At 38.9% G+C, this 21,030-nt stretch overlaps 1 protein-coding gene across 1 annotated transcript; it reads left to right on the forward strand.

Moving 5' to 3' along the window:
• The first annotated feature begins 10,946 nt into the window (after nucleotides 1-10,946).
• On the forward strand, nucleotides 10,947-21,002 carry LOC149086455 (muscle LIM protein 1-like). The gene is made up of 4 exons (XM_089255587.1): nucleotides 10,947-11,106; nucleotides 19,641-19,774; nucleotides 19,994-20,168; nucleotides 20,833-21,002. Exons 2-4 carry the CDS (start codon nucleotides 19,657-19,659, stop codon nucleotides 20,858-20,860), a joined length of 321 nt encoding a protein of 106 aa, XP_089111713.1. The 5' UTR covers nucleotides 10,947-11,106; nucleotides 19,641-19,656; the 3' UTR covers nucleotides 20,861-21,002.
• The last annotated feature ends 28 nt before the right edge of the window (nucleotides 21,003-21,030 follow it).

The following is a 21,030-nucleotide window of genomic DNA, read 5'->3' on the forward strand; positions in this document are numbered from 1 at the left end:
TGGTTGGACTTGAGCTTAGACAACACCATCGAGTGAATACTTATCGGTCCTCTTCTCGCTGTCGGGCAGTGAACTCCTATATTTAACAAGAGACGCGGAATAGTCACACGTACGCGCATAAATAAGCATTCATACATATATACACACATATATTGTCTCTTCGCTGAAAAAAAAAAAACCCCGTAACCTCTTCACTCTTCATGGTACCAGTTGTCCATTTGGCACTCGCGGAAACCATTAAATATACGATCATGTGCTTATATGTATAAATACATCCGATAACGAATGAAATGCTTCGGGTTCCGCAGACAATGAAATTCGGAGTTTCTTCAATAAAGGCAGCTTTTCAATTCAGTCAAATTCCCACAAGAAGAAGAGAGAAATAAGTGTATATTATCAACGAGTACTGATTGTCTGTGTCAAGCGCATTTTATATAACTCTTTAAGCAATTCCTTGGGGAGTTTAAAAGTACAGTGTAATCTTGATAAATCGACACGTGAATAACTTGACACTATCCCGGTAACTCGGCATTTGTTATTTCTATGGTTGGCACACACAATATTAAATTCACACAATGAAGGAAAACTTCTTTAACTCTACACATGATGACCAAATCCCGCTGAAGTCGACTACGATTTATATTGCGTTATTATAACTAATTTTCAGAAATAGCTTATTTGTTGATCAGTTCGAAAAATTTTACATTACTCTCCGTGTGCTTAAAAAAAATCCCATGTTCCATTGTCCCTACAGTTTGTTTATTGACTTATATGAGTCGAAGATTTTCCTCACACCTCTGGGTAGGTTTATTTCCCATTGCTCCTCTATTTGTTACCTTAAAACTGTTTACCTACGAAAGCCACGAATGGATGTGGATGACTTCTGAAAGTTTTGAGAAACAGATGGGGTCGAAAAAGCTAGATCAAAACATCATAAGTGAGAGGAGGAAAATTATTTTTTGAACAATTGCACTGCTCATTCACAAACAAATCACAGATATTCCGGCAATCAAAATAAAAATAATTAATATTCGGGAATAATTCTTAATTACACTTAAATTAATTTATAATACTTAATTCTCGGGATTATTCTGAATGCAAAAACTCTTTATGCGGAAAATTGCAGATCAAAACCTCTTTTATGAATTTGCAGATGATGAAATATGGAATTTTTCAATGGAAACCTCGTTAACCCCCTTGACATCCACTTAGATCGACATGTTTTACGATCTTTCTTGGGGTGTCGAGTTATCGAGGTTCCACTGTAACACGCTTCTCCTAAATAACGCGATAGGTCGGATCGAAATAACCGCGTGTCAGGGTGAAGTTTTGCTTACAAACTCAGTAAAAATCCGTAATAACGTCAAAATCACGAGGAAAATTGTTGTTATAACGGAATTCTCGTTATGAGCGAATTTCTCATTTTCGTTCTGTCAGGTTATAAAATTGTAGAAAATTACTGCTTTATTTGCATTAAAACGTCTTTTGGATCATTTCGTTCCAATACTAACGCGTAATTAGAACTCTAGTCATGAAATTAATTTTTAGTCTCACAGCTGTTGATTCTCTATGCCATTTTTGCATAGAGTTTCGTTATTAAAAGGATTTAATCACCCCTGAACAATTAAAATCATTATTACATCACTGCTCACTTCCATAGCTTCATAGTCTCATCAACATTTTTCCTTCAACTCGGAAAGTCTTTATTAGCACGATTTTTTAGTCATTCGATAACGACTCTAAACTTCTGATCCTGTAGCCTCTTAGTCATTGCGAGAGACAAAAATCTAATGAAATCATCACGCATCCCTTGCGTGGAACCCCAACTAGGAAGGTGACGGGGGAGGGGGGGTTTAAAAATTTGGCGTGCTTGTGTCTAGTCTTCGTTAACTCAGAATAACTTTTACAAGGAAAATGTGAGAAATGGAAAATAAGGGTCATCTTGTTCGATTCTTGAAGAGAGAAAAGGAAAAACTCGTTTTTTTAGAATTTTGTCGACGTTATAGCGAATGTTTCCTAATTTTGAATACTCTATAACCGAATGTTATTTTGTCTCTAACATCAGCTGTTTGACAAATTACTCGTTGACAGATCAGACAAATTACTTGCAAATTACTCGTTATAGTGGGATTCTCGTTATTAGCAGTACTCGTTGTGTTCGACTTCTACTATGTATGTAAATACATAATTAGTTGATTCTTGATTGGGACCAAAGTTTGAGGGGAGAAAAACGTGTTTTTTTTAAAAATAAAAAATTCAATCGAAGCTGCTGTTATTCCAGCACAACGCATTAAATGAAGAAAGGAAAAGTTATTCCGATCCGAGTTACCCCCCCCCCCCCACCACCACCACTCGGGTGATTTAATATAGTGTTCTTCAACCTTTTTATAACTGAGGACAGGTGAGAGAGAATCAGAGAAATAATTCACAGACCCCTGCTATAGAATGGCTAAGACAAATAAAGACCAATATAAGCGGTATGTATTTTAAATTAAATTCTAAAATTATGAGTGGCAGTATGAATGGGACCGGCAGCGGTCCCCTTACCAGCGGTCGAAAAACGCTCATTTAATATACACAGGGTGCATAGCTACGTCATTTATGTTGCAAGAGGTTGTATAGTTATAAAATTTTAAAAAAAGTAAACTTTTTATGCGGACACCCTGTGCTAGGTCTCGAAGAATGAACAGCACAAGCATATATATATAAACTAACGGATAACACTTCTTTCCCTGATTAAAAATGCACTGTTATTGCCCAACTTTTCTTACCCAACCGCTTCTTAAATTGCAATGTCTCAGTGAATTCACTTAGGATATTGGAATTTTGTTATTTTGACCTGTCTAGAGACAGGGCAACAACTTACCCATTAGATTTTTGAGGACAGGATGTATAAAAAGTTACTTTTTTCTTTATCTTAGCAACCCGTCCAGCATGAATAACGTATCTGAGTTCTACACGTTACTTGGATACTTTTTCTAATTGGAAGTGTGCCTCTAGGATAAACAAACAGTTCGCCATGCCAATGTGTGCTGGTAGCTATGTACCATGAATAATGTTTCGTGTATTATATGTATTAACATCATCATCGTGTTCTTTCGTCAAGACATTCAATTTTATCTTAGCTTTTGGATCTGTACTACTTTTTCCAAGACCCTCTTGGTGGGACTCAGGCATGGCCTCCTAACAAAGTGAGGCTAACAGAGCGCCAAGCTGAGAGCCCGGGATGATTCTTATCATTTTTTATCTTTTCACACTTTAAATTAACTATAGTGGTGTGGCGTCAGTAAAAGTCTTTTGTGGCGGCATGGCCGGAGGTTGTGCACAGAGGAGCATTTATGGTTTTACCGCCCTTCTCCCTATATAGTCCAATTTTTTTTACTACTCTTTCCTCTAATTCAGCACCCTGTGCTATAACCCGCTTGTCCTTCTCCTCATAGGCGGGATAGACTTGGAAGTCTGGGGGGGTGGGGGGGACACGATGATGAGATGATGTCTATTCATATATAAGCATATACATTAGATCTGTCGACTCCACCTTTGACGCTGGGGGAGGGGGCAATGCCCCCCTCCGTATCTCCGCCCATACTTCCCCTACTCCTGAAAGTACAACTGCGTCTTTAAGTTGCTCTTTTGGTCACTCCCATGCTCACCCACTCTTTTCGTCACTCACATGGTTGCACACTGTTTTGGTCATTCACATACTTGCACACGCTCTAGGTCACTTTTGATCATTTAACGCGTTTACTTACACATGCTCTAGACCAGCGGTTCTCAACCGGTGCTCCGCGATTCTCAACTTACCGTGTGAACTCCCAGGGGCTCCACGATCGCTCGAGGAAAATAAAAAGAAACAGTAAATTATAAAAAAAAATAATTATTAATATTTTTGAATAATAAAAATGTCAGTAACTTTGATGAATAAATAAAAAATATGCTCCGCCATAGAAATTATATACCGGGAAGGGCTTCGTGGGTCAAAAAAGGTTGAATACCACTGCTCTAAACCACTCTATCGATCATTCGCATGCTTGCACGCGCTCTAGAGTCTAGACCACTCACTGAGCAGGTCCTTCACTCTGTAGGCCATTCTTTTGGTCATTCACATGCTTGCAAACTCTTTAGGTCACTTTTTTGGTCACTCACTTATTTAGTATCTAATTGTCTAGGCAGATGCGAATTTATTGACAGGTTATTCGAATTTTGCCACGCTTCTCCCAATTCTACTAATTTTCGTGACCACTCATTCTTAAAATTTGTCGTCTCCCTGAACTTGCCGCCCTGGGCTACAGCCTGCGAAGCTCCCCGTAAATACGCCACTGGTTGTACACCTAGCTGTATCTGTATGTATATTCATGTGCGGAGATGGTTAGGGGACATGCATCACCGCCGACTGGTATAATGTATATGTGTATTCGCCTCGTAATACTTTGTATCCGCAAGTCACTGAGCATACAACAGCAAAGACAATCCGTTTAAAGTTAACACTTGCTCGGAAAATGTGACTGATGGGAATTCGATATTAGTTTATTATCTAGAACTGTACCCCTGTTGCGACAACAGGAACTCTGAATTTATTTAATGCTGATTTACTGTTGATTTTTATTGATTTATTACTGATTTTATACATGCGTGCGATTGGTTTTATTTAATACATTTCATTTTGATTAGATTAGATTAGCCGGAACTCACTAGCGATGTGCACGAACGATTGCACCTGCCCATCTATAAAAATTTGTATTTGCTGCCAGTGGTGGTCGACGATGTAATTTTAATGTTCAATAAATCTCCGGAGGCACCTCAGCTCCCATGGGACAATGCGCTTGAATCACCCTGTGTCATAGAACCTGGGTGTCTCTCTCAGTTCTCTCGGTATAATGCATATGCATATATATGAATTGTAATCATCATCATCATCACACCACTCCCCCCCCCCACCCCCGAAGCCTTTCAAGTCCATCTCCTCTGCCCATGTGCATATTGAGGGCCAGAGAGATGTAATAAAATGACTGATGGAATCACGTAATTAAGTTAATAGTACTTCAACACCCCCCCCCCCCGCCCCCCGCCGAAATGCAATGGGGGATACACGTTCGATTTTCTCGCAAAACTCACACAGCAAAATAGGAGATAAAACACGAAAAGTGAAAATTTACACATTCGTCTGGCACAGGGGAGGGGGAACAACATGTGTGCAGTGGTTTTTTTGTTTTTTTTGGAGGAAGGGGGTTCTTTTTGATGGCGGGCAAGTACAGCCCCTTTGGTTTCCTCGAAGAGTGCGTATATGTGTGAAGAGAAAATGAAATTTGTGTTTTGACACACACTGATGAACAGGTTTTTGTTAGGCACATTGCAATATTTTTTTTCTGAAAAAGAAAATAGAGAAAAAAAAAACACTGAAACACGAAGACGAACTTTCAAAAACGTATGAGGGCGCGCTTGAAAGGACTTAAAAAATGAGGACATGTTCTTCATAAATGAGGACTTTATAAATGAGGTCTTTAAAAATGAGACATGAAATTACGTCTTCATAAATAAGGACAGCATGGTGTGTGTCAGAAAATTTAAAATTGAGCGAGTTTAGAAAAAATAATTTTTAAAGCACGGCCGTAGGTAGCATGCCTTATCGGGGCTCCGGGGCAGACTTTTTCTGAGCACCTCCTCCCCTTCCGCCTTGAAAGGGTTATTGTTATGCGAAATTAGTGCACATTTTTCATTGAAAAAAAAGGGAATCCTTTTTCCAAGATAAAAAATTCCCTTAGGTGGGGAAAAAGTTTTGGCTTTCCATCAGTAGTGCTGCCATCTATTCACTTATTTTCAAGTTGAATAGTTTATTAGGGATTCAAGGCCGAAGAATAAAAAATAAGTGAAAAATTATATAAACGATCATAAACACAAACAAAACTGTATTTATACGTTTTGTAAATATTGTCTGATGGCTAATGAATTTCTTGAGTTTTTATTTTTGTTTATCACAAAACAGGCTTTTATAAAAGAACTGGATTTTTGTACTAAAACGGTTTAAACTTATAATTGGTTTTAATCACACACATTCTGCATTGCGATGATCGAATTTATGACTCAAAAATAAAAACAATTTACGATTCACAAAAGAGTGAGAAACTGAAAGTTTTTTTGCAAAAATAAGACGACCGAAATATATTTTATAGAAACTGGGAGAATACTCATGTCCCGTAAAACAGAACGTATGGTCTACGTAAACGGAACGCAGGGTGGCACGCGCATCGAAAATAATTTTGACTGCGGCACGCCGTTATTCACCCCTGCGTTAGAACAAGGATATCAAAACTTACATCGTATTTATCGCCGATTCGTCAAACAGAGATCATCCGAATTTCTTGTCAATCGCTTGTGAGCGAAGCGATTAATGAAGCCCGGTTGGCACTGACCGAGGTTTTTGGGTGTTTGATGAATATTGTCGATATTTTTTTACACATGCTAAAAATAGAGATGGCCAGAGTGAGGTACATCATATCACATATGCTATTTCGCACCAGGTCTGCAACCCGTCGATCGCGATCATGACACCTATCACGGTCGATTGTGGGATGTTCTTGATGACGATTATTCTTATAGAAATACGCTAACTTCGCGGTTCTCAACCGGTGCTCCGCGGAGCCCTTGGGGCTCCACGACCAGTCGAGAATAATAAAATAAATCAATAAATTTGATAAATAAAAAAAAGAAGCCTAAAGGGTACCGTCATATAAATAATATACTAAAAAGGGCTCCTCGAGTTACAGGGCTCCGCCATAGAAATTGTACACACTCCGCGAGTCTGAAAAGGTTGAGAACGGCTGCGCTAACTCAATCCAGATGTGCCTTCAACCGCTAACACAGCGCGCCACATTTGACTGAGGCCCACCAGTAGAGTCCCAAAACTGGGGAGGGGGGCGAGTGGCAAACCGGTTTGGTGTCGCGGACGCTGGTTCAGAGAAGGCGCAAATTTAACTTCCAACTGCTCCTTCTACATTACACGGGACGCCAAAATGCTTGCTTGCCCCGGCTGACAAATTATCTAGTTGTAGCCATGCCCACAAGCTCCCACAGCTATACCACATACACACATGTTGCAAAAGAGCTCGGAGGGCCATTCGTGAAGATATTAATCTGAGAAAAATATCTGTCCTTACGCTAGGGGTTTTCAACTTTTCAGACATCACGGACCAAATTAAAATTTTCGATGAGGCCCGCGGGCCACCAAGTTTTCCTGCGATATTTAGAGTTGTAAGATGATATCCAGATTCATGAGGACTCTGACTAATGATGTAAAGTGACGTTTTAACGAATGTGCCAACAAGACCCCGCGTTAAATTGGGGGGTGGGGGAAACAAATAACTGAGAACTTTTATTTATTCTGAAATAATTTCTTTCGCTAAATCTGGGACTTTTTCACGTGCAATTCAATAACTTTCACTAATAATTGACTAATTTTTCACTGATTCTGGAAATAATTCTTTCGTTTATCAATTCCGAAACTATTTCTTTGACCATTTCTGGAATTATTTCCTTCTCATGAAATTATTTTTCGAAATAATCATTAAATTATTATTTCTTCAGTAATTATTGAATTGTTTCATTGTCTGAAATTATTTCTAAAAGTAATTATGAAAATATTTCTAAAAGTAATTATGAAAATATTTCTAAAAGTAATTATGAAAATATTTCTTGTTGTTTTTTTTTTTGAACATTTCTGTAAAGTTTGTTATTTATTCTTTGTTGGAGATGCCAATTTTTCCCTTCCGGAATGTGTGAAATAAGGGAGGAGGGAGGCCCAGAAATTGTGTGGTTCATGAACCTCCGGATTCGACATCTGGACGGCACCTGACAATAATTCTCAATGTCGCACGCAAATGTAGCTTATATTTCTTTCTTGGTGTGAGGACAACACATATTATCTACTTTCTTTTATAAGTCACGTCAGGGATGGCCTGATAGCCACATGCGGCCCGTAAAGTGATTTTGTGTGCCCCCGACAAAGTAAAAATACCGTGTTTTAAATTACATTTGTGGTCATTGTTTGAGCTATCGGTTCTAACAGCAGATATATAATATAAATATAATTGCCGGATTTCACAAACTATTTATTTCGAATGAGGAAAATAATTTTAATAATTAATTAACTCATTTAAATAATGTGTGGCTTATACATCGAGGTGGCACCACTGGTGTGTCCCGCGACTCTGCAGCTTTCCATCATGTTGGCCCATGAAGAGAAAGAAGCTACGAAAAGTAACTTTCGTTTACATGGAAAGACGTAACCCCCTGAGTTACGTCTTTCCATGTTGAGGAGCTATTATCTCAAAATGGTCAGCGGGCCATAACAAAAGCTCCGCGGATCATGCGTTGAAGACCCCTGCCTTACGGTGTTTGCAGTTGTACATAAAAACCAAAAAAGTAGGATTACCAGATTCGGAAACTCCAAAATAAGGACGTACGTTCGTGTCCCTTCGTCACTTACACCGGTTACGCTAGATGGTACCATTGTTCTTAACAAACAAAAATAGTGGTTATATTCAACTCATAGGCGAATACTGGGGAAGGGCGATCGACTTCCGTTGAGTGAAAATTTTGTATTGTTGTAGAAATTGCAGCTTCTGCAGAATTTGCAGTTGTGAATTTATTTCTATTTGATGAAATACAATATTGTGCTCTAACTTGTTTTCTTCCGATCTACGTATTCATACTTTTACCTTTTTTTGTTTTCAATCCATTACAGGTTAGAGCAATTAAGACCCATTGACGTCTCATAAGGCAGACTGACAGCTACCCCAACCCTTAGTTAATAGTTATTGTAAACTGAAGAGCCAAAAAAATTGGTAAGGTATGCGTATGCAAATAAAGAGATATGGAACCAATCAGAGTACGGCGCTGCGGTTGGCAACGACTATATAACACAACAAGTGTCTGGCATAGTTGTTAGATCGGTTACTGCTGCTACAATGACAGGTTATCGAGATTTAAGTGTGTTTGAACGATTTAAGTGTGTTATAGTCGATGGATAGGACATAGCATCTCCGAGGTAGCGATGAAATTTGGATTTTCACGTACGACTATTTCACAAGTGTACCGTGAATATCAGGAATCCGGTAAAAAATTAAATCTACGACATCGCTGCGGCCGGAAAAAGATCATGCAAGAACGGGACCAACGACGATTGACGCGAATCATTAAACGTGACAGACGTGCAACCCTTCCGCAAATTGCTGCAGATTTCGGTGCTGGGCCATCAACAAGTGTCAGCGTGCGAACCATTCAACGAAATATCATCGATATGGGCTTTCGGAACCGAAGGCCCACTCGTGTACCCTTGATGACTGCACGACACAAAGCTTTACGCCTCGCCTGGGCCCAACAACACCGACAATGGATTGTTGAGGACTGGAAACACGTTACTTGGTCTGACGAGTCTCGGTTCCAATTGCTTCGAGCTGATGGACGCGTACGGGTATGGAGACAACCTCGTGAATTCATGGACCCTACATGTCAACAGGGGACTGTTCAAGCTGGTGGAGGCTCTGTGATGGTATGGGGCGTGTGCAGTTGGCGTGATATGGGACTTCTGATACGTCTAGATACGACTCTGTACGTCTCAGGTACGTAAGCATCCTGTCTGATCACCTGCACCCATTCATGTCCATTGTGCATTCCGACGGACTTGGACAATTTCAGCAGGACAATGCGACACCCCACACGTCCAGAATTGCTACAAAGTGGCTCCAGGAACACGCTTCTGACTTTAGACACTTCCGCTGGCCACCTAAATCCCCAGACATGAACATTATTGAACATATCTGGGATGCCTTGCAACGTGCTGTTCAGAAGAGATCTCCACCCCCTCTTACTCCTACGGATTTATGGACAGCCCTGCAGGATTCATGGTGTCAATTACCTCCAGCACTACTTCAGACATTAGTCGAGTCGTGTTGCGGCACTTCTGCGGGGGCCCTACACGATATTAGGCAGGTGGACCAGTTTTTTTGGCTCTTCAGTGTGTGTGTGTGTGTGTGTGTGTGTGTGTGTGTGTGTGTATTTTTTTACATTTTAAATTCACTATAGACGGTGTTGAGAAAAATTCTCTCTGTGGGGCTAAGACCCGTTTGAGTCCCTAACAAGTTTCCTTTCAAACTGAAGTTATTCACGTTCGAAGAAAAAAAAGGAATCGAAAATCGAAAACGTATTCTCAGCAAAAAAAAACAAAAAAAACTGGAAGAGTGAAAAGGAATTTGGTAAAATTCCAGCACCCCAGATTGTCCAGAAGCTCGAAGTTTCGAGACTCCACTGTATTTATGTGGTAATGGCATTTGTAAAGATGCAAGCAGACAAGTAGGTGCTTAGTCTGATGAAAGGGATTGTCAACGTAGCACGCGCGTCATTTAGTAGAAATCTAAAGTACTTAATGCACTTTGATTTTACTCCCGCTTTTGATAAGCTAATACTTTTATAGGGAATACGGGGTTTTTTTTTGGTTTTTTTCTGGTATTCGCAAGTGGTTTTAAGCTCTTTTACGAGACATTCTCAACAGCTTCTTTTTTTTCAAAGAAACGGTATTTTAATAAATATTGTTTGCTAGGGAAAGACTAGGGCATACACACACACTGCACCATCGCAAATAACGAAAAAAAAAAAATTCTCTAATTGAATTTTTCTCACGGGAAAGGTAAAGAAAATGAATGAGTAAATAAAAATTCTCTGAGAGAGAGGTAATGAGAGGAAGAAAGGGAAGTGAGAGAAGACAAAAGAGCAATGTGTAAAAGTGGTTCTTCGAATGCGAATTTAAGAAAAAGCTGTTCGGGCGCTATTGCGTATGCCATCCAGAAAAGAAGAAAAAAAGTGAACAAATGACGTAACGCGAGATGAGGTCAAGCGAAAAGCGTCAAGCACTTACCAAAATAAGAAATGAAGCATTCGGTGGGCGCCGCAATAAACAAATGTGTGTCATGTTCTTATAGGAGTGGTATCAGAAACATTAGTCACTCTTGTGCTGCTCTTGCCACTCGTCCGGTCTCTTCTAGCCGTTGCGGGATATTTCGATCTACACCTTTTTTTGTGCATTTACATACCTAATTAACTACGTCATCGCAGGTGAGTACAATACTATTTTGTATGCAATCGTATTTGATCGTAAAATTCCGTTTACGAACTCCTTTGTGCTGAGTATACAGGAGCATACCACAGAAGAAATAAATTCTTGAAGTTCATCGGTTTTTTGGGAGGCATAAAGTTTAAATTGATCAATGAGATGCTTGTGATAATCACTATATGTACAACAAATCCCATAAGTAGGGATTCTCGAATATTTCTGAAAATGTTCCGATTTATCCTTGTTCGAATCTTTAGTTATGCCGAAAAGCAAAATAGTTTTCAAATGTAGTGAGAATCCATAACTTTCATAGAGGGGCCAATGATTATTCGGAGGTACATGTGAAAAGGTGTGCAAGGCACGCACACTTTAAACTCTATTACTTTTTGCTCTTCTCTCGATTTGTATTTCAGTTCGAGGGAAATCAGATCAAAATATTTATCTATAATTACAGAGAAAATACATCTATTTAGGTACGGAGTATTTCAATAACTCAAACATTTTCGAAACAAGGAATAGAAATTTTCTGGATATTATGCCGAGGTGAATTCGGAAAGAAAGGTCTCCGCCGGAAATCGAATCCAGACCCTTTAGCAAACCGGGCAAGACGCTCCCATATACACCACTAGAGATTCTGCCTTCCTCCTGGGTGCGTTTTCTGTCTCCAGTGGTGTGGTGTATGTGGTAGCACACCTGCCCAGTTTGCAAGAGGACCTGGATTCGATTCCCGGCGGAGAATAGGCGATTTTTCTTTCGAGTTCATCTCGGCAAAATATCCAGAAAATATCTATTCCCTTGATAATGCATCGGGCTGAAAAGAAAAAAAAAACCGACTCGTTTTCGATATAGTTTTCGCTAACAGTACCCGGTAATTAGTTAATTATGGTAAATATCTACTGATGACACTTGTATGCTACCGAAATCGAAGTCGTATTTGATACTTACTTTGATTAGTTGTTATCAAAATACGCTGTTGTCGGTTTATTATAAAGTAAGCGCTTTTATATAATATCAGGATTTATTACTTATTTAAAAAACACATCTTAGACGTTAGACGTTATTATTAACGTCTGTTGTGATTTTTTATCAAAACAAGTTCAAGCTAGGCATTTAATATTATTATCAGCCAAAGAAAGGAAATGGAAATAGGTTCAGAATAATTTCTACAGATTACTCTTTGTCTTATAATTTATGCAAAGTTTAAAATAATGCAGTACATAACCATGGTCGTTGGAACTTGTGGGCGTAGGATTTTTAGTACGCTAAAAATATTTTGGAAATCCGAGGTAATTAATTCAGGAATTGCCGTTGTATGTTTGGTTGATTCGAAGTATGAGAAGTCAGGTGCTCATCTCTGCTCAGGAGCGGATCCATGGCGATGTGTCAAGAGGGGAGTGACTAATTGTACAGGTTAGTTGCGTCTGAAAGTGCTATGCGCCAGGTTGTTGGGCTTGCGAAAATATCTGAAGCTCTTCGGAGAATTATTCCGTAATTTACGGGAAAGAAATTATTTTTACCTGTATTTTGTGGCTCTTAGGAGGGACGATCGCCCTGTTCTGGATAGGTGGGTGTCTATCTCCGTCATCACACCATCACTGGCTGTCCAGAGTTTCATCTTAAAGATGATAAGAATGATTGCTTAAAAGCGTAAATCATTAGAGTCTACATCATGATGTATTGACAGATTCCACATGGTAATTTTATCATAGAGATCAAATTACAAAGATTAATTTTAACACTTTTTCTTGATTAGATTTTCATTGCTTATAGAATCTGGCGTACAATATGATAATGTTAACTGTAATGTTAGAAGAAAAGAAATCAAGAAAAAGTGTTAAAATTAATCTTTGTAATTTGATCTCTATGATAAAATTACCATGTGGAATCCGTCAATACATCATGATGTAGACTCTAATGATTTACGCTTTTAAGCAATCATTCTTATCATCTTTAAGATGAAACTCTGGACAGCCAGTGATGGTGTGATGACGGAGATAGACACCCACCTATCCAGAACAGGGCGATCGTCCCCCCTAAGAGCCACAAAATACAGGTAAAAATAATTTCTTTCCCGTAAATTACGGAATAATTCTTTAAGTAATAAGTTTTAATAATGCAGGATGAATCAAAACTCACTAGAATTTTCCAAAATGAATGAAAATCGTACAAATTGTCATAAAAGTAAGAGATTCACACCGAAGTTAATGTCATGAGAATTTGGTTTTTGTTAGTAACAAAAAGTCACTCACAATTTTATCAATAGAAAGCGCTTTCTCACAAGAAGCAACCAAGAATATGCAAAACCTTTAAAAAAAATACTTCTGCCCATTAATAAAAGAGTTAATTCTGAGAGTTCTTGATTTTAATTTAAGTTGATAAGACATTGCTGTTCGAATTTTCTGAAAAGAGGAAATTGGCGTTTTATTTCAGTTAAACGGCGGTTTCGTTTACATATTTGAAATGGCATTCGATAATTGAGATGCGAGTGTATAAGTGCTACCTTTAACTGAAATCTATAGAAAAAAATACTTCTTGCCAAAGAAAAATCCAAACTTACTCCTGTGCAAAACCGCATATTCGTACGATAATCTATTTTTAATAAGATAATTAAAAAAAATCTCTTTAAGACGTCCATTATGCATTTATAAACTGTAAATTTGGACCAACCTGTATGATGGAAACATAGCTTAAGATAGTTGGCATCATATATGGTTTCCCAACTTTAAGGGTGCATAATTTGAACTGGCCATCCCTTTGAAAAAAATTTCGCGACAGCCAGCGCAGTCTTAACCCTTTGCGATAAAGATATTTTTTCGGTACTTGGTTGGTATAGTTCTTGTTTCATAGCGGCTCCATCACAATCAGGAAGGTTCCTGGTTGCTAGCTTTTGCGTTTTTTTTTTGGATAGCTTATAAGTTCTGTTAAGAAGCCAAACTCACAGGGCCTTCCTGTAATCGCAAGTGGCCGTTTTAGCAATGAAGTACTGAAGTGCTTACGTGGATATGTATGTGGAGACCTTTTGGGGGGGGGGGGGCACAAAAGTTTTCTTCCCAAAGAAATTTTGGGTTTACCACCCTTCTAAAAGCATTTAAATTAACAGAAATATTGGTTAATATAATACATAAAGTATATTTTCTTCTCCAGTATTTAAATTTTTCCACCGAAACATTGAATTCTTTTCTAATTTTTGATCGGCTTGGGGCGGGGCCCTCTGAGCATCCCCACTGCGTACGCCTCTGTCGAATCCACCTCGACATAAGACTGTAAAGGGTAAAGAGCGTCAGGGCCTCCGTGTCAAGTGAGTTTTCTGAGATTCTACCTGGCTATAAAAGCTTGCCTATAAATTTACATGCTTTTGGTCTATCGCCATGGGCAATTTACCACCGAGTGAGTTGTGCCGGAAATATGAGTGTGTGTACCTAAAAGTCTGAATGTGTATATTGTGTTGTGTCTGATTTTTCAGTGCTGCCATCTATATTTCTGAAGTGAAATGAGTGAAGTGTGATGATTGAATATTTGTACCGTTGTAGGCTTGTTGCTCTCTATGGCGAGACTTTTTAACGGCAAGATCGGCTAGCATTTGTGAACCACAGAAAACCAACTTCAGTCCACCACCACTGTGGAAACGGTGGGGTTCGAACCCGGGTTCTCGCGATGCGAGTCCATCACAATGACCACTCCATCACCACATGCTTACTCTAAAAAGTTTTAATCATATCTCATTTTTTTGTGATCCCCCTCTTCTCTTGAGATCTCCGGGCCGTGCCTGTGTAGGCCCATGCGTTAAGACGCTCTGGTAACAGCGAATTACAGACCTAATAAGGTTTGAAAAAAGAAAGAAGACATCCTAATACCTGATTACTAGATTGAATAGTAATTCTTGAATAATTTGGGGAAAGACTAAGACCACTCACAATTTTTTAGGAATCTACTCAAGAGATCCATGCTCACATGTTCGACACCCATTGCTACGTATGCAGGGCAGTAGCAAGGATTTTTGTGATTTTGTGATGGACGGGGGGGGGAGAGAAGGGGTGCAAACTTGATTTTGACGCCCTTACCACTGTGAAATTCAATGATTTTATTATGGTAATTTTTTTCCCCTAATAAATTTTGCCGCCCCTTTAAGTTTGCTACTGGGACAGTTGCCTCCTTTGCTCCCCTCTATTTCCGGCCTTGCATAGCATTTCTTTATACTAAAAAAATGAGAAAAGAGTAATAGAAATAGCCCTCTGGTGGTTCGTCGTCCATGAGCTATTAGCTGATCGGTTCACCGTCCATTGCACGGTTCCGTTCGGCACATATACGCTCTAGCGAAGGAAAATCTCTATCTCCTCTGTAGCTTAGTGGTCAGAGCACTCGTCCGGCAATCGAGGGACCCGGGTTCGACTCCCGGTAGAGGCAGAGATGAGTTTTTTCCTTCCTTAAAAAATTAACATCTAAAATAATAAATATCTTCACAACATCCAGTCTTCTGTATATCTTGAGTAATAGAAACTTTTTTGGTTTTTGATGAAGTAAAAAAAATTCAATTCTATTGCTTATTTCCTCTTGAATTTCGATGATGATGATTTCTACCTGAGTCAGACGAATAGTCAGGTTTCATTCAGGCTTCTGGACCATGGCTAAACAACCCAGAGAGAGAGAGAGAAGAGTCATTGTGTTCGTAAAACTAAAAAATAATGGAAACATTTCGCGCTCAATTTATTATGTTATGTTATTTATTATGCTATAATATGGAATTAATATGCTTGCGAGTTACTTGTTTGTTTTAATTCTTTATTTTTATCTGGAATATGTGGTCGACCAACGAGTGAGTGGGTGGCACTCATAATAGAATCTGCTCGCGTTGTGACGCACATTACAAGTGTAACCCAACACGCGAGAACAGAGAAAGAGAGCTTTATTAATGAGATTGGGATCTCCGACCAATGGCTGGTGACCAATTTATAGATGTTAGAAGAAAAAAAATTAACCCTCCGAAGCACAAATCATTATAAAGAAGAAAAAATTCGCGCGCTCTTGCACAGCACCAAAGATGGATTTGTGTACAAAACAAATAACCACATTCCCGTGCACATGATTTTTTTTTTATCGTACATTTTTTCTTCCTCTTCGATTCATCGTAATTCCCAGTCTATCTAAAAAATGGGGGGGGGCGTTTTTTTTACCCTCTTTGAGCAATGAAATGATGATGCAACGATATTTTTTTTTCATGCGGTATTTAATTTTCACTCATCCTTCGTACCTTTTTCCCATGGACAGTTTTTGAAGATGATGCTAAACAATATCTTACCGATATTTCGTACCATTTTATTTTGTATAATGAACTCGACATCTGGATATTTTTCATCAGTCTGTTACCGATCTTTGTTGCGATTGCGTTGCATATACTGTATCTTTATGTAGAGTTTTTGTATTGTAATTTTTGTTACTTTGTGTTCCGAGTATTTTATTACTCTCATTCGTATTCTGAGCTAATTTTTATTTTTACTGCCAGTTGTAATTGGGTTTCAATCTGTTGCTTTGTGTTTTAAATAAATGAATTTCCACCCATTCATTGCCATTTCCGAAAGAGTTGCGATACGAAATTGTACAATTAGTATTTTTCCGGTGTTCTTGACAGTGTTTCCAATGTTTTCTTTTGTTACAAATTGTACAAATCCGCAAATATGGGTCATATATCAGTGTTCTTCAACCCTTTCATAATTGCGCACTGATGAAATTAAGTGAGCAATTTCTTGGACCAGCATTAGTGGGAGAAATAATTTTAGCACCAGCAATCAAACAAAAACATAACAATAGGAGAGAAATTTCCTAACACCTCCTGACTTAAATTAGGGGTCATTAAAATATCACGTCAGCATCGATGGGCGGAGGGGGTTTGAATGATGCTTGCGTCATCAACCAACCTTTATAAAAATAAGAAATATTCTTAATGGCATCTCTTACTCGATGTGCCGAAAACGGAAAAAACTTTTGCTGATTTGTGGGCAACTGAACTAGCATTCTTTCTATTGATAAGTCCTCCATAGAGCCATTTTAGTGATCTCTAAATGTTCCGCGGATCCTTTAAGTGATCTGGAAATGTTTTCGGGCAGCTCAAGTGCTCTGCAACTGTGCCGCGTGTCACTCAAATGATTCGTAAATATGCCGCGGATCACTTAAGTAATCTAAGAATGTGCCGCGAGTCACTTGAGTGATCTGTGAATGTGCTGCGGACCTACTTGAATGGTCTTAAAATATACCACGACACGCTTAATGTTCTGGATTTATGGCACTGATCACTTAAGCGATCAGTAAATGTATCGCTTAGTTCATTTTTACAAAATTAGGTTTCCGTTACTACGTCGAATACAAATACATAGCTAAAACTAACGGGCAATAGGATATTTTTTATTTCTTGTAGATGGCGCGCAGCAGAGCTTTTGATTATTATAATAATTATATTATTGTTACATCAAAACAGAGGGGTGTTCGGGTTTAAACCTGGAACCATGGCGGCAACCTTCACGGTGGTAGACGAGTATCTTACTACCACGCCACTCGGGCGCACCTTTGCCCACGAATAGTAAGAAGTCAACCAGCGAATAAAACAAATACACGAAAAATACAAAGTCTCCTAATGCATTTCGACACGCAATGGGTGTTGTCTTCAGAGGAAAAAATATTTAACTACTAATCAAGCTGACCGAGTATCCCATTTCGGTTGAATACCAAATCTTAATTCTCTGTTGCTCAACGGAAAAGTACCTATAAGTACCTAGTTGTTGGCTGACTTCTTAACAATAAAATGGTCTATCATTATACACGAGTGAAAAAGCTTTGGTCTTCTGTTTTGCCATCTATCAAGTAAATACAAAACTATTCTTACAATTCTGAACGCAAGATTGGTCGTTCGTTTCAAACTGCTGCTACGTCAAAATGAACAGCACAGAGATCATACCAAAAAGTACTAATTTTAATGCTACACACCGGTGTAACTTTTTACCTTTACTATGTTTTTATGTTTGCGCTAGAATTTCAGCGACCAAAAACATCGTTCAGCTGAGACTTCTGCTGCCATCTATCCAGTAAAAATAAAACAGTTTCTTATAATTCTTCAAATATATAATTACTTATACAATAATATGAAGAACACTGGGTTATCCAACAGTTTGGCTATATACCGAAGTTTAGTTTTAGAGAGCGTACTTCGTCTCCCTTGCTATAGTCAGGAAGTTACGGTATAAAGTAAAATATGCTCGCAATTTGTGTATCAGGTAAAGTTTTGCACGAATTTTCTTTCCTTTTTCATGTTTCTTTTACTTAAGATTTTTGAGCGCCATTTCGGTTTTTGCCACCTCATGCTGTTCAGTAATTCAATGAACCAGGGTTAAAAAGCGGGAAATCAGTTTATCACATCCTAACTGATGTTATTCCAGATACTAGATTCACTCTAGGCTCGTGAAAATGTCGAAGTTCACCCAAAGATAGTGAGCGTAACACTAATAACAAATACAAAATCGGATATATAACAACGTACGATCCAGCTGAGAGAGCGGTCTCTGATAGCGATCACTCAAGGCTAATTTTGTTGTTCTGTGTGATTTTCGCACTCGTTTCATCTACTCTCACCGTACACTTGCCACTGCCTCACGCTAAAGGCCCGGTTCTAGATACTAATTGTAATTGAAACGTGTGGGCATCGTGCTGGAATCTCATCGGGAGGATCTAGGTTCAAACCCTGTTTTCAACGCAATGGTAGTCGGTTGAAGTGCAAAGTCGTACAGTGGATAGTGCAAAACAAACGGGAAAACAAAGTGTGCAGAGGACATGTTGCCGCAGAAAAATACGGCATGTACGGAGGCTATAGATGGAAAAATTTAAAAATGCCCACAAAAGTTCAAGAATACATGTTAAATAACTCCGTCACACTCCCTATTCCATACTCTTGTGTGACACTTCGGAGCCACCAGTGACTGTGGGAGAAAGTCCGAGTCGTCATCGCTGTTAGTGAATATCTTTTGCATCTCGCTGCTCCTAATACGTTTCTTGAGGGGGGTCGTACTAACGTTTGTCCGCCTTATTCGATCTGATGGGGGGGGGGGGGAAAGGAGTGAGTCTGTTTTCCTGGAAACTGGAGGTCGTTTGTCATAAACTTGCCCTAGAATGTAAGAAATCTCGTGAGATTGGCCCAGATCCCCCCCCCCATCTTGGGGGTGCCTTGGCACACTGTCTGGGAAACAATGCTGTGGACACACGAATTTCTATCTGTTTAACCGTCTCTTTGTTGTAATCTTCATCAGAGAAGTTTTCTCAGTGGTGACAATAATTCAAACAAGGTATAGGGGCTATGCTATCGAAATTTGCCGGATCATTTCCTAATTTCATGCAAAGTACGTTTCCTACTGAAGGATGTAATCATTAAGAGATTTTTTAAAAGGCGCAAAATTTTAACCACGAGTAAAAATTAATGAATCTCTCCCAAGCAGTAAGTACTTTTGTTCGCAGAGATGCGTAGGTTTTACTTATTATTATTATTTTTTAATTGCAGATTTTTGAGAAGCATCATGCCGTTTTCTTTGCCAATCGACCAAGCGAAATGTCCAAAATGCGGGAAATCTGTTTACGCCGCTGAAGAAGTTTTAGCCGCGTCAAAAAAATGGCACAAAGGATGCTTCAAATGCGGCAAGTGTTTCGTTATCTTACGATATAGATGTGTTCAATATAGCCTTTTCTAAATATTTTATTTACTTTGATAGTTGCAGGTCTGATAGGCATTGACAAATTTCATTTGTACCTTTCTAAATCTAATCAAATTCGTTCTAGACAGTATTTTCTTCGATCGTATGCCGATGTTATTCGTAGTGTTTTGGTGATTTTTGTTTTCTCGGATTGATTTTACAGGTCTGTGTCAAAAGAGGCTTGACAGTACGAATGCCACAGAGCACGATGGTGACCTGTTCTGCAAGCAGTGCTACGGAAGGAAATTCGGTCCGAAAGGGTACGGATTCGGTATGGGAGCCGGAACGCTGAACATGGACAAAGGCGAACATCTGGGAAACGACCACTGCGCTATGACGTAATGCATTCATTTACAAAACTGCATTATTATTATTTTTAGTTAAACTCGGAACGCACAGTTGAAATTGTATACATAGGAAGAAGAGCATTACACATAATGCGGAATAGTTTTAAACTAATCGCACGGTATTTTTGCATTTTATGACAGAGCCATCGACATGAAAACATTGGGGGACTTAAACTCGCCACTCGTCCCGTATATACGGGACTCAAGTCCCGAACGTAGTAGGCGGGGGGTGGGACATTGCATTGTATATCCATGAATTATTGGGGGAGGGCTCGGCCTCCCTTACAAAATTTATTGAAAGGGTTCAAATAGCCTTAGCTTCCATGTTCCGATGCCTAAGTTTTATGGCAGCATTTCGAATATTCAGAGTTTTTACGCATTATTTCCTCATAAATATTTTTATATAAGGATATCCTCACGCACAAGTAACCAGATGAAAGATACAGAAGAACCTCTTGATAACGAGCACACCCATGGGACCGAAAATTTTGTCTGCAACGAGAGGTGTCCATTAATAGATGGTAAAATACATCGAGACCGGTCAACGTAATTCCAAAAGTGTTTGTTAATGGGAAGCTCAGCTGTCATAATTGTTAAAAGTTCAGAAAATGAATAATCAGGAATGATAACGTTTTTTTTTTTCTTTTTTCCCTAGAAACAAACCATCGGAACCGACCATTTAGCCACGCATGTTCTGATGACATTTGTTGAAATCCGCGGGGAAAGCACAGAATGTATCGCGAATTTCAAGTGCACTCACGTATATAAATCCTGTATCGTATCTTATCTGTAAGTTATCTGTTAATAAAAAAAGGGTTTTTTTTATGATTGGTGTAATATGAAAAACTTATAA

This window comes from Pholcus phalangioides, unplaced genomic scaffold, assembly GCF_987345545.1.
Source record: "Pholcus phalangioides strain wild (caught in Gottingen) unplaced genomic scaffold, Ppha-v1.0 ptg000004l_1, whole genome shotgun sequence".
In the NCBI taxonomy this organism is placed as follows: Eukaryota; Metazoa; Arthropoda; class Arachnida; order Araneae; family Pholcidae; genus Pholcus; species Pholcus phalangioides.

Excerpts from the sequence above, each read along its gene's own strand:
- LOC149086455 (XM_089255587.1), top strand. The coding sequence starts at position 19,657 with ATGCCGTTTTCTTTGCCAATCGACCAAGCGAAATGTCCAAAATGCGGG. Across the intron at positions 19,775-19,993 it reads CAAAGGATGCTTCAAATGCG|GTCTGTGTCAAAAGAGGCTT; the intron begins GCAAGTGTTTCG and ends TTGATTTTACAG. Across the intron at positions 20,169-20,832 it reads AACGACCACTGCGCTATGAC|AAACAAACCATCGGAACCGA; the intron begins GTAATGCATTCA and ends TTTTTTCCCTAG.